The 13,599-nt window shown below is 35.5% G+C and overlaps 6 protein-coding genes across 6 annotated transcripts; 1 reads left to right on the top strand and 5 right to left on the bottom strand.

Moving 5' to 3' along the window:
* Positions 1-195: 195 nt before the first annotated feature.
* On the bottom strand, positions 196-1,672 carry EV154DRAFT_493403 (uncharacterized protein). The gene is made up of 3 exons (XM_051599796.1): positions 1,300-1,672; positions 1,034-1,234; positions 196-974 (listed from the first exon to the last, which is right to left on the bottom strand). The coding sequence occupies exons 1-3, from the start codon at positions 1,448-1,450 to the stop codon at positions 664-666; spliced, it is 663 nt and encodes a 220-aa protein (XP_051462478.1). The 5' UTR covers positions 1,451-1,672; the 3' UTR covers positions 196-663.
* Positions 1,673-1,782: 110 nt separating this feature from the next.
* EV154DRAFT_476783 (50S ribosomal protein L30e-like protein) lies at positions 1,783-2,957 on the bottom strand (the record flags this gene model as incomplete). Its single annotated transcript, XM_051598059.1, has 2 exons — positions 1,783-2,583; positions 2,955-2,957. The coding sequence occupies 2 exons, from the start codon at positions 2,955-2,957 to the stop codon at positions 1,783-1,785; spliced, it is 804 nt and encodes a 267-aa protein (XP_051462477.1).
* Positions 2,958-2,994: 37 nt separating this feature from the next.
* On the bottom strand, positions 2,995-3,854 carry EV154DRAFT_547726 (uncharacterized protein). Its single transcript, XM_051604774.1, has 3 exons — positions 3,593-3,854; positions 3,471-3,537; positions 2,995-3,408 (listed from the first exon to the last, which is right to left on the bottom strand). The coding sequence occupies exons 1-3, from the start codon at positions 3,832-3,834 to the stop codon at positions 3,358-3,360; spliced, it is 360 nt and encodes a 119-aa protein (XP_051462476.1). The 5' UTR covers positions 3,835-3,854; the 3' UTR covers positions 2,995-3,357.
* Positions 3,855-7,627: 3,773 nt separating this feature from the next.
* On the bottom strand, positions 7,628-9,896 carry EV154DRAFT_493390 (glycoside hydrolase). The gene is made up of 9 exons (XM_051599795.1): positions 9,499-9,896; positions 9,404-9,417; positions 9,061-9,340; positions 8,804-9,006; positions 8,524-8,744; positions 8,204-8,462; positions 8,083-8,138; positions 7,903-8,021; positions 7,628-7,841 (listed from the first exon to the last, which is right to left on the bottom strand). The coding sequence occupies exons 1-9, from the start codon at positions 9,717-9,719 to the stop codon at positions 7,706-7,708; spliced, it is 1,509 nt and encodes a 502-aa protein (XP_051462475.1). The 5' UTR covers positions 9,720-9,896; the 3' UTR covers positions 7,628-7,705.
* A 650-nt stretch (positions 9,897-10,546) lies between these two features.
* Positions 10,547-12,622, top strand: EV154DRAFT_558746 (general substrate transporter; the record flags this gene model as incomplete). Its single annotated transcript, XM_051605508.1, has 8 exons — positions 10,547-10,791; positions 10,843-10,868; positions 10,959-11,094; positions 11,161-11,496; positions 11,547-11,608; positions 11,668-11,723; positions 11,825-12,301; positions 12,362-12,622. 8 exons carry the CDS (start codon positions 10,547-10,549, stop codon positions 12,620-12,622), a joined length of 1,599 nt encoding a protein of 532 aa, XP_051462474.1.
* Positions 12,623-12,624: 2 nt separating this feature from the next.
* Positions 12,625-13,488, bottom strand: EV154DRAFT_493368 (uncharacterized protein). Its single transcript, XM_051599794.1, has 2 exons — positions 13,338-13,488; positions 12,625-13,282 (listed from the first exon to the last, which is right to left on the bottom strand). Exons 1-2 carry the CDS (start codon positions 13,456-13,458, stop codon positions 13,071-13,073), a joined length of 333 nt encoding a protein of 110 aa, XP_051462473.1. The 5' UTR covers positions 13,459-13,488; the 3' UTR covers positions 12,625-13,070.
* Positions 13,489-13,599: the final 111 nt, after the last annotated feature.

The raw sequence follows: 13,599 nt of genomic DNA, 5'->3' as shown, positions 1-13,599 counted from the left end.
GATCATCATTCATTCAAAAGCTTGCACTCACTTATGTGCCACCCACTCTTATTTTTTTTTTATGGGGGTGCAAGTACATTGGCTGCATGAACTTTTTTTATTGCAGAAAAAAATTCAATCAAAAAGAGAGAGGTACAAAATGTTAAATGGAATTAAAAAAAAAAAAAAAAAAAAAAAAAAAAAAAAAAAAAAAACCTAGAAAGGGAGGAAATTTCTTTTTGATAGGTAAAAAAAACACGTGCGGGAAGACGGTGAGAGTTAAGAGATTACAAATTACCTTTAGAGACTTTTTTTTTCGGAACAAAAGCACCCTGAAAAAGAATTTATCACGCGTTTTACGAGTTCAACATATGATATGATTGATTAGGGGGAGTCGATCATTGTACGTACAAAAAAGGCAAGGAGTATTTTAAATGTGTTACATTAATGCTTTAATTATTATGATGTATGATTTGTGTGTTTATAGAATAAACGAATGAGACGTGGGGGGTATTTCTTTTTTGGCAAGAAGGCTAAAAAATGTGTGTGTGTGTGTGTCTAATTAAGATGATTATGAATGAGAAATAATACGCAGTTTTCTATGTACACTAGAGGGAAGAGAGATTATCGTAAAAATGGGGAAATTCATCAATGTGACCTGCACAAGTCAAAAAAAAATAAAAATTAGAGTAACAAGTCTTGTCGATGTTTGACCAAATATTCCTGGACCTCAATTGGGTTGACAAAGCACTCAAATTTGATCAGATTTAGAAAGGCCAGTTCTAATTGATTGATTTGTTGCAGACTGTAAAATCGATTACAGATACTGGCCATTCTGGCATTGTTTAACCATACGGGGAGTTCGTCTTCTGCTCGCACCACCACCTCTTCTTCCTCATCCATCATCATCACCGTCTGACTGGCTCCCCAACATGTGCCGTGTAAATATTTAGAGGCCACGAGAATCGACGCCACAAATATACGATGGATGGTGTCTATAAAATTAGAATATTAAGCCCATCGCTCACAAAAAAGAAAAAAAGAGAGAGCGTACCTTGATCACCAATGGCATTTTTTGGAAGCGCAGCCTTGCATCTTTCTATATAAATCAGCGCAACTACTGCAATGTGACATGATATGCGGGCTTGTGATGTGATTTTCAAGATGAAATACACTAATTCGGGTGCGGTTCTTTCGGATCCCGTTGGTAACGGACGAGTTCGAATAAAATCGCATAATTTAAAAGCGAAAAAGTCTGGTTTTTTTTTATTTATAAGTCATTTTGCCAACTACAACAAGATAATGCTTATCTTTTTTTACCTGTTAAGACGGAAGGTAGTGGGCGATAGTAATATTCCTCCTTTTCATTCTTTTTCTCGTCTTCCTCTTGTTGAACAACAACAATTGGATTGGCAATCATGATGATATTTTGTTGTTGCTCTTGCGCTCGTTGAATTGAAGTTGTAATCATTTTTATAAGGGTTTTGAAAGGGGGAAAAAAAAGAGAGAGGAAAAAAAAAAGTGATCAAATAAGTAAAAATCTCCTATTTATCAGACAATGAAAAAAAAGGAATTTCAAAAAAGGGAAAATCCCTGTGTTAAATAATCAAATTAAACAATCTGCACCAATAAGAGATCTAAATGACACACCTGACCTAATAACCTCTTTCCCCTTGAACGTACACAAGAAAAAAAAAAAAAAATTAATTAAAAAAAAGATATAGTTTATTTACAAATATAGGGGATAGAAAAGAAGTTTTGGAGAACAAATCAGAGAGATTTTTTTTATTAAGACGAGATAATTTACTGACGAGCAGCAATTTCCTTGGCTTCCAAAGCAGCACGCTTGGCCATCTTGGCGTTGGACTTGGGACCCATAATTCCACCACCCCAGTGACGACGGACATCTTCCCACTTCTCGGTAAAGTTGGTGTTGACAGCAGAGACAATAGTAGCAAGTTCGGCCTTATCAGCATCAGAGACTTCAGTCAAGACAAGAGCAGTAGCAGTCTTCTTGTGAACAAGTGTACCGAGTCTAGCCTTACCCTTAACAATACAGTAAGGGATACCCATCTTACGACAGAGAGCAGGGAGCCAGAGAACCAACTCAATGGGGTCAACATCATCAGCAATAACGACCAACTTGGCCTTCTTGGCTTCAATAAGAGCAGTGATGTGGTTGATACCATACTTGACAACAACGGGCTTCTCAGTCTTAGCAACTTCCTTCTTCTCGGCCTTGGCAGCAGCGGCGGCACGGAGACGATCACGCTTCTCAGTCTTGGACTCGGGTCTGTACTTGTGCATCAACTTGAAGACTTGAGTGGCAGTGTTCTTATCCAAAACATGAGTGAATTGGTTGAGAGCAGGAGGGACCTTCAAACGTTGGTAGATGATCTTCTTTTGACGTTGAAGCTTGACATATTGAGGCCACTTGACGAAACGAGAGACATCACGCTTGGGTTGAACATCTTGACCGACACCAAAGTTCTTGGGAGTCTTTTCAATCAAAGGGTTGGCAGCAACCTTAGCGGCTTGCTTTCCCTTGACGGGATAAGGAGCAGGGGCAACCTTCTTACCGGCAGACTTCTTGGTAGTGGGAGGCTGTCATGGAGTGATAAGGGTTCGATCAGATTCAAATTTTTTTTTAAGAAAATTCACAATTCTGATAAAACTACACTCTAACAAGTTGGATTTTTCCGAAGAAAAAGAGACACAACTCAGCCAGATAAATACACATTGTATTTTACCAAAAGATGATAGTATACATCAAGCTCGACGTTTTTATAAAAATAAAAACAGAATCATGGGTGCATGGAAAAGAGCTTCCTACAAGGTTCTCCAATCCCACAAGATTCTATGGTAAATATCAAAATAGATACTAATCATCCAATGTGGGGCCATCATTTGTACACACATCTAAAAGTAGATACAAGTGAAGTTTCGAATCATGTAAAAATAAAAAATAGACTTACCATTTAAACGGATGGATGGATGTAAAAATGAAGAAAGGATATGAAAATTGCCCATGGGTTTATTTTTTATATAATTTTTTAATTTTTTTTTTGTTACACGGTTTTTTTTAAAACACCGTGCTATTGCTAGATTTTTTTTAGCACACGTACTTATTAAACGTCTTGATGTTCCATAAGGCTTTTGGAAACCTTTGATTGACTGTATATATCAAAATTTAATGAAATATGTAAAAGCGAGTGCTTTAAATACGAAATATCTACTATTTTTTTGAGTTCCAGAGATGGTTGTGTAAAAATTGAGCCAATAACATTGTACAGTAGTTGTATGGACGAATTAATATCATGTAGTACACAACGGTAGTAATTAAACAGGAACATAGCTGTTTAAGGAGATTATAGTATTCTAATTTTTATTGGGGACAAAACGTTCTCGACTTTTTCTCTGCAGCTTTTTCTAGACATGTGTTTAGATAGAAGGCATGAACTACAATTTAAAGACTTATAAAGCGTACTTACTTGACGTTTAATCAGTATAAAAATCACTATAAAAATCACTATAAGTTTTTTCGATGCTCTAGCGTAGCTATATATCATAAAGTTGATAAAAATGTGTAACAGTTGCTTCAAATACGATGTACCTTTCATCGACCATCAATAACGGCTTCCCATTTTCTCTAGCTATTCTGTTATACGAGCTGATCCAGTAACGCTGAAGTTGGATAGGTGTGCCAATATCACTTAAAGAGGTTGAAAGTCTAACGATTTCGTCCCGGTGTTTTCTGACAAATATGTTGAATGCTCGTATGCTATAATTATTAAGGTATTTGAGAACTAATTCTTTAGGAGTAGACATCGTGTGAAAAGAGGTACAGAAAAACATTCACCCTAAAATAAATCAGCAATCAAAATGTTTTTTTTGATCGATATTGGCGATATCGCTCAAAAAATCGAAAATATCGATATCTCCGATATTTTTGATTTTTTGATCGCTGATCGCAAAGCCAAATTTTCAAATCTCTATAAAAACAACCTATACATAAATAAATAGATGTAGCAATACCATGTTAATAGATAAACGTAATTTTTTAAAGAAAAAAAATGTTTATGGGGATGATAGCCAGGGTAAGAAAAAGACAACTTCAGATTACGTAAGTAAAATGAGAAAAGGGGACATGTGACTGTGGGTTTTAATGATTTTCCAACACTGCTGGTAATACTACTCTTATCGACTTTGAAAGCCTTACCAGTTTTTATTGAATATTTGTTGTTAGACCTGTCGACCCCATTCACCAACCCAATAGTAGACACAAGGTCCTTTGCATCAAAGACGACAATTTTTTTTTGCTCTGCCTCATCATGCGCGGGATGGCCTTTGAATAAGGGGAAACGTCATGATTCTTTATAACTTCACCAAAAACGAAGTTCGAGCCTGGAGTACTTTCTTAATATGTAAAGTCAAAAAAGAACAAGCGTTTACACACGTACCAGTTTTCAACAGGCCGAGACATCCAAATTACTTTAAGTGAGCACACATGAATTTAGATTTGCAAAAAAAAAAAAAAAAAAAAAAAAAAAAAATAGGAGAGTGCCTTGAATCTATCATTTACAAGACTGATGAATCAGTTGCTGTAGAAAATAATCAACGGCGTTGCCAAAAAAAAAGGAATTGAGTCTGAATTTTTTTTTTTTCTTATTTAAACAAACTTTGTTTTTTATACCTTTTTATTCTTATTCTTTTTCCTCTTTTCTTTTTCTTCCAGGTTAATGTATGTATATGCGAATAGTTAATGGTATTTGATTCATCATAACCATTTTTAAATTAATTTAGATTTAGTTATGTGACTAATAATAAACGTGTTACAACTTTCTAATTTAGGATCAGACCAATGCTCTTTGCTCGGTAAGGAACTCTAACTACTTTCTTATATCTATTAGCGCATTTTTATAGCTAAAGGAATCAATACATTGATTACTTGTGGAAAGGTAAATAACTTGACTTTGGTATACTTGTTTATTATTAAGTTAACCCAACTTTTTAAAGCTGATTGATATTACTGTTTATTTGAGGCTCGTACATCCCACGGTTTTGTAAAGGTACACATTGCTAAACATGATAATTTATTCTCTTATTAACGTAAACCATATTTTTGCAGGTAAGTGATACTGCTGTTCTTCTGAGGTCTTCGTGTGGTCACTATCGTAGTTCCTCTGATTATGTCTGTCTCTGGTCATATTTTACTGGTCATTTTCCATATTTGAAGAGGTTCATCATGGTCAGATTCGACGTTATTTAGTTTTTTTTTATAAATAAATTTTTTTTTTTCCAATATATACAAACGTATCAATTTTAAGCCTGTATCCTGATTCAGCAGGGGTGTAAAAGTAATATTATATCGATTATCGATTACCCCATTTTTTTTTACCCCATCCAACGATATTTTTTTGTTTTTTTGATTTATGGATCGATATCGTCAATCGCGATATTTTGGAAAGTTTGATCGATATTGCCAATAACGATATTTTAGAAAATTTTATCGATATCGCCAATCGCGATATTTTTTAAAAAAAGATCGTTATTTCCGCTCTAATTTGTTTGCGATATTTTTCAATTTTTGATCGCTGATTTATTTTAGGGTGATTATATCCTAAAAAAAAAATTTATACCATCTTCAAAGGACCAACTCCGCTATCCACTTATCCTGGTCATTGATCCATTACGTTTCTAATTACTGTAACTTAATGCACTGCAGTCAAACGCATCAAGCCTGTCTTAGCATGATTTATAAACTAATTTAACGGTAATTACTACAGTTATATCCAAGACATGCAAATAGTTTACATTTATCTGTCAATCTTTATTCTGCATGAAAAATACCGGGCTTTTAAAAAAGCCATTATTATACAGTTTGTCTAAATTGTCTCAAAATGAAGAAGAGAAACTGTGCCAACAAAAGAAAAAGGGAATACTCAGACAAAGGTTCACATATTTAAATAATCAGTTTTGATTGATGTTTTGCTTTGTAATTGTCCCAGAATGTTTTTGTTTAAAATAGAAGACCAAGAAATATCTTGACATCAATACGTTCTTGTCATTAGCCACGCTTTAGTTGAAACGCAAGGAAGAGCATATTACCCTTAAATACACAAATAAAAAATGAGTGACGTCAGTTTTTTCCTTGGGCTTTTTTTTATGGGATGGTTACGGATCACCTCACAATCCCTTTCCTTTTATCAACTACATTCGAGTTTAATGAAGAAGACATGTCTACGCCCTCAAAAGCAAGCAATTGTTGATCTGTTTTGGTCAGTTGTGTCATTTAAGGTAATATAAGATGTAGGTATTAAATTAGAATAGAAGAGATGGCTTAAATGTTTGTTCCTACTTTTAGATCACCTTGAAGACCTTTTCTTTATCAAGTACTATCAAATATCCCTCGTGTTAGCTGGTAAAAGTTTTGCTTTTTTGTTGTTACTAGACTTGGATTTCTTGGTTTCCATTTCAACTTTGCGTTAAGTGTGGCATTGCGGGACTATCACTGTAAAGGTGGCAGATCCGATTCACAATCCATTTACCTTTCGGGTTGGCTTGGTGTCCATTTCAATTTTGCGTTAAGTGTGGAATTGCGGGACTATCACTGTAAAGGTGGCAGATCCGATTCACAATCCATTTACCTTTCGGGTTGGCTTGGTGTCCATTTCAATTTTGCGTTAAGTGTGGAATTGCGGGACTATCACTGTAAAGGTGGCAGATCCGGTTCACAATCCATTTACCTTTCGGGTTGACTTGGTGCCCATTTCAATTATGCGTTAAGTGTGGTATTGCGGGACTATCACTGAAGGTGGCAGATTCGGTTAACAATCCATTTACCTTTCGGGTTGACTTGGATCGAATCTTAGGGTATTTTTGCATATTAAGTGTGGAATTGCGGGACTATCACCACGGTGGCAGATCCGGTTCACAATCCATTTACCTTTTATCAAATATATCCGGGTTCAATCAAGAAGATATGTCTATGCCATCAAAAATCAAGCAATTGTTATTCTGCTTTGATCAGTTGTGTCGGCCTAGGTAAATATATAAAAAAATCAGAATACAGGAGATACCTCCAATGGATATTTATACTTTTAGGTTGCAATGAAGAATTTTCTTTCAAAGCTATCGGATCAGAATTTTGTGTATCAATTGCCTTATAACCCCTTTGTTGTCGCCGAACGCATAGGCTTCTCTAGGTATTCACTCGGGATTGGTATGAAACACATCACAACTGAGAATGCTATTTGTTCTCATTACTGGCATTATCTTAAGAAGCATCACAACTCGTTAATGATTGGTGTATCACGTACCTGTATAACCATTATATCTAGCAGAATCTCAACTATAATATATCTGTCTAGCTAGCAGATCAAGGTCTCATCTGTCATATCTATTTAGTCATTATGCTAATGTCTCAACTACATAATACGGAATGTTTATAACTGAAGATTACCAAATGATATAAATACTGTTACAATTTATGTGTTAAATAAAGGATCATCATATATTTGATTGAGATTATAGTCTTACAGACTTTGGATATTATAATGCTGTTCCCTTTTTCTGGATCGAAACTGAAAATAACAGTAAATACTAAAAAAAGCAAGTAAAACTTCCTTTTATATCACTTCAGTTTTTATTGTTGCATAAAATCATAGAAGTCAACTCCGCACTTCAAAGGGAAAAAGGTTTGCTTGAGAACAGCCTTGGTTTTTCGCTAAAATTGAACTTTAATTGGTTTATTTAATTTAAACGGATGGGCTTCTGTATTGAACACATATTCATCAAGCGAGATCAAGGAAGGGTCCGAAAAGATCAAATAGAGGTACTTCAAAGTCTCTGCAAAAAGGAAGCTTGTATATATGTGTTAGTGTCACAATTTCACAAAAGAAAAAGAAAAAAATTATTGCCAACCTTTCTTGAAAATCGCTTCTGCTCGAACTGATATTATTAATGATATTACTCACGGATGAGTAACCACTGCTTGTTTTGCAGTACCTTTCAATCGACTCGAAAATTTCCCACGCCATATCCTAAAGAGTTGAGATGAGTTACGTACAGCCAAAAAAAAAAAAGATGTATTTTGTTACGCACCTGATATTTAGTCTCACCAGTTAACCTGTAAAAATAAAATAGACTTTCTATTGTTTCTAAAAATGGTGGGTAATGTGAGTACACATGCTTTTTTTTTGTTATTGTTGTGTCTGTTATGTACCTGGGCGTAACATGTAACGTAAATCATTAGGAATGAATCCAAGTTGATCAAAGAGTTTGGATTGGTCAGGCGTGTAAAGGATATTACTTGTATTGTAGTGTAAATCATCAATCCAACCCCACGCTTCCGGAGATAAACCCGTTGGTGATCTCTTCCATGTCTTGTAACACGAGTCCAAAAGCTCTTGAGCAAACGTAGCCATCTCTAAACTATTCACATACTTGGCCCCCAACAAGAGATTTCCAGGCATAAAGCAAACCTTTTTTTCATTTAGATTAGCGCGTGCATACACACTGGAGGGGATGATCTGATACACTTACAAGTTCACCGGTTTTTAAACGTTGATAACCGTCTAAATCCTCAGACAGGAAAACATCTCCCTGTTGAGATACAGAACGTAAAGAGTAGTACATACTCACAACAGCGTCTTCCCACATTTGAAGCTGCAAAATATCTTGCGTATTCTCTCCATCCATCAGTATATGCGTTTTCAGCAGGTATTCATAGAAACTATCACCGCCACCCGATATGGTGATATAAGCTAAACAGACACCGCACAGTCAGTCTAAAAGAAGGGGAAATAATCATAAAGAGACTTACTTCTACTGGGCTCAAAGGTACGAGGGTCCCAAAAGATGGAGTATAAACCAGGGATGGGTGTATCTACCTGTGATATTTTCTCGATGATTGAATTAGCCATGATTTCATAGGTTGGATCACCAGTGATCTGAGATAATCTGACAAATTCCAGTTGCAGCGCAAACTCTGCAAGGACAATGGTATCCGAGATAATAGGTAGTTGGCTAAATAAAAGATTAGATTAAATAGAGGGAAGAATGTTTCTGATTACAACTTACGAAGGTACATCTACAAACGAGGAAGGAATACCGCTGGTGGTATTGAATGCGGGCAATATGACTTGATTTACTAATTCCACGGCCTTTCTTATTAATAATAGATTTGGCCTGAGGTCATAAGCTGACATGAGACCACCCAAATAACGGATACAGGTTTCAAATGTTTTTGAAGGTGTATCTGTCACTGTCCAGTCTACTTGGGCTACATGTTTTAGTGCTGTGTTATATTCATCATCCAAACCCATGATGATCATTGTATCTAGTGCATCAAATATGGTTGCTATGGCAAAATTAGATTAATGAGGATATGTTTCACGATCTGAGTGATTTATAATAATTTTACCACCCCATCCATTTCTATAAAAGTATGAAGCTATAATTTTAGAGCGATTATACACACAACATACGTGTAGCAATAGGCAGTTTTTTTTTTTTTACCTGGAATCAGAGAAATTGTTCGATATCGGCATGAGTTCATCGTGACCAAATGCATATTTCGAGTAGCCGTCCCAAGCGTGTTTAAATGCGGATTTAATGGTATCCGCTCGATTTTCGGAGGTCAATTGATGTATTTTATGAGGTAATGCGACCACAAATAGATTAGCGCTATTTAAAGATAACAGGGTAATCAAACAACAGCGAGCTTTGCTTATCCACATTTTAGTAAATAGAGGTGTATAAAGGAGAGGGAGAGATGCTTTTTTTCCCTCTCTTTTTATATAACAAACAAATCATACATTTTTATTACCCCCCTCGCTTTTTTTTTCAGGTACAAAGGGATAGAGGAATGCTTTATTGACAACATAGAGAGGTACAGAAAAAAAAAGAAAAAAAAAAAACTAAAAATGGTGGCTTATAGCTTAAATAATTGCCTCCCCACATCTTTATACAATGTGCTTGTGTAATTCACTCACTTATTTTTGATTATCCGGGCTTTTCCATCATTTTAAACTTTTTTTTATTTTTATTTATTTATCTTTTTTTTTTCTTTTTTTTTATTTTTATTCATCATTTAACAATAAAGGAATTTAGAAAAGGGAATAAGAACAAAATAACGAGCCCTTTTTTAAATCTCGACACTTTTTATTAACAAAAAATGAAGACGTTCCAGAAACTAACAAAGTGCGTTACTGTTTCAACGAATACTCGAGTTTATTTTTATTGCTGGTAAAAAGAACACCCAAAAAAACAAGCCTCCTTTTTAATTTCTTATGCATTCTTAAGAATTTTTTGTATTGACCATTTTCGGATATAGTTTTTTAGCTTTAGGCGGCTTATTAGTAAGAATAAAAGAAGAAAAAAAAAGAAATGAAAAGAATGATGATCTTATTAGACCCTTAATAATTCCCGTATTTCTATTTTTTTTTTTAATTATCCACTTCAACTAGTATGGGTAAATAATTTAAACATAAAAAGCGTTGTTTGTTAAAAAGCTAATTTATATAATTATAGTTATAACTTTGGTGTATTGACAGGATTGATATTAATGCCATCCTTTCAAAATGATATGCAGATTGAAGATGATGTTACCAGTAGCGCATTAATCAGCGTTTTGATGGCGGGTGCTTTTTTAGGCGCCATCGTGAGCGGTCCGTTAGCTGACGCGATTGGCAGAAAAGCCTTAATGGCTTTAGGCACAATCATCTTTATATTTGGAAATGTCTTACAAGTCGGCGCCGACGAACTCAATACCATGTATGGAGGAAGGGGTGTAACAGGTGTCAGCCTAGGGTAAGTTGTTATTGTGTACATGTGCTCTCTTTTCTAACAATTCCAGAGCAGAATTCTATCCATGGTTGTACCACTATGTAAAGTACATTTTTATTCTCTCTCCATCTAAACGCATGTGATCTAACGCTATATATATAAATATATACATTTATGTATGCATTACACAGATCAGTCTGAATTAGCGCCTAAAAATATACGCGGTAGGCTAATGTCAATTCAGCAATTCGCCATCACGCTTGGAACTTGTATTTCTTACTGGGTTGATTATGCATTTGTCAACGTGCCTGGCTCTACCGGATGGAGGTAAAATTCGACCGAAATAATAATTAAGCAGACAATACTTACAATAGGAAATAAAACCCCACCCAGATTAGCGTTAGGCCTTCAACTTGTGCCGGCATTAATATGTCTAGTTGGATTGCTCTTATTCATACCACAGAGCCCACGACATTCGATTGATAAAAACCGCATGTCAGAAGCACTGGAAACGTTATCGAAGATACGAGGCGATGGAACAACAACACATAACGACGTTCTTATGGAATTCGCTGAAATGAAGCAAAACATTTCATTTGAACATAAAATGTATAAAGATCATAAATACAAGCGCATATTTCTTGCCGGCGCTGAGAATAACAGGAGGCGACTATTCTTGGGTATGTCCGTTCAGATATTTCAGCAACTGACAGGTGTAATCGCGTTATTGTAAGCTACAACCTAACTTTGTATTCTTCTTTAATTAAAATATCCATTAGAGTCTTCGCCCCTCAAATATTTCAATCGACTGGACTTACAGGAAGGGATGCTGCATTGTTTGGTAATTTGTTTGATTGAGTTCTTACATATTTTGCCACTAATGCATTTTTTATTATATAGCGAACGGATTAAGTGGCTCGATTAATCTAATTGCCACCATTCCTGCAATGATACTCGTAATGTACAAAAAAACAAAAAGAAAAAAAACAAAAAAATTATATTGTTTTTTTTTTTTTTTTTTTTTTTTTTTTATCTAAAGAATGCTCATGAACGATAGATCGATAAATGGGGTCGAAGACCACAAATGATTATTGGCGCTATTCTTTGTAGTGTATGTATTGCCGTATTAGCGGTATTATCAGGCGTACATGGATTCTCCTACTCGCAGTTAACTCCAACTCTTCAAAAAGAAATGCCGTCCGCCAATACAGGGAAAAGCGGAAATCCACTTTGGTTACAGTTCGACGCCAATGAACCCACCATTGTTTTTTTAATTGTCATGTATATTTGTGTAGCAGTCTACTCATGTACCTGGGGTCCTTTAGGCTGGGTTTATCCCGCTGAATTATATTCACAGGGTGTTAGAGCTAAAGCTTTAGGTATCTCCACTGCCTCCAATTGGCTTTTCACTTATGCCGTACTTCAATTAACTCCCATCATGTTACAACGCATTTATTGGAGAACCTATGTCTTATTTAGTGTCATGTGTCTAGTGATAGCTGTCATTGTCTATTGGCATTACCCCGAAACCAATGTAGGCAGCTTCTCTCATTTTCATGCAACCTCTATTTTTAACTTAATTAACCGTCACTAGGGTAAATCGTTGGAAGAAGTCGACCTCATCTTTAGTTGCCGATTTAATTATTACGATGTGGATGTGCATCATCCACAAACAGCAGCAGCAGCACTAGCTCAAATGGAAAAAGTACAACAGCGTAATAAAACATTGTATCGATTTCCATTTACACCAGAAAGAACTCTGTCTATCCATCGACAACATGCCAGAAGATCTTTTTTACCTCAACATCAATTTGTTGCAACAGCAGCACAACCCAATGTAATCACTCACTACTAACCCTTTTTTTTTTCTTCTTTTTTTTTGTATGTACATGTAATAATGATACCCTTTCCTATTTAATCGCTAATAATAAAAACATGTAAATAACTACTTGTTATTTTCCTGTCTAATTCTATCCCATGCGCTATCACTCTTCGTCGTAGATTGCATGTATTTATCACCATCATCTGTCCACGTATCGTTAGTTGTTTCCGTGTTATCTTTCCACCATACATCCTCTGTTGCCATGTCTTGTTTATCCTCTTGTTTCTGGGAGATTGGGTCATTTTCAACCATTGTTTCGTCATTTAGTAAAGTTTGTTGATACTGAGCTTTTTCTTGTGGTGTCATTGGACGAGGCTTACTTGTAGGACTATCTTGTGTATATCCACTTGAATGCATGACTTCGGACCTTTCTTAAAAAAAAATTAGTAATACAAAATAAAATAAAATGGATACAACAATGTTACTGTATATCTTTTACGAGGTTCACAAGACGCGCTTGATCAGGTAAGCGCTTAATGGTACGGATACCGGACATGATACCCGATACCATGCCTACTTGGGAGCCTATGAGAAACCCGCCGCCCACAAAGGGTAACATCAAGAAGGGAGATATCTTTCTTTTACGCCCAATGAGAAAAGTACCCACAGCACCCACAAAACCTCCCACCGTTGCTAAACAAGTACATATTAAAAAAAATCCCGGTAGTTTGGGGATAATAATATTTACTTTGATTATAAACTTGACTCCTCGCTTTATCAATCGCTTGGATTTCTTCGGGTCTCAGCTGAGTAGAGTTTATCTTTTTCTGAATGCGTTCAACAATTGTGTTTTTCTCCATGTTTGACATTTTGAGAGGAAAACAAAAAATAACAACAACAAAAAATGTTTTTTTTAGGCATGTTTTACGGAGTGCCAAAATAAATAAATAATCACCCTGTTTTAAGATAATGCAAATAATTCAAATAAGCGCTCACAGGTGATTGATCAT

The sequence above is a fragment of the Mucor mucedo genome, assembly GCF_025094135.1.
Source record: "Mucor mucedo strain NRRL 3635 chromosome Unknown EV154scaffold_7, whole genome shotgun sequence".
Taxonomy (NCBI): Eukaryota; Fungi; Mucoromycota; class Mucoromycetes; order Mucorales; family Mucoraceae; genus Mucor; species Mucor mucedo.
This window is presented reverse-complemented; position numbering and strand designations above follow the sequence as displayed.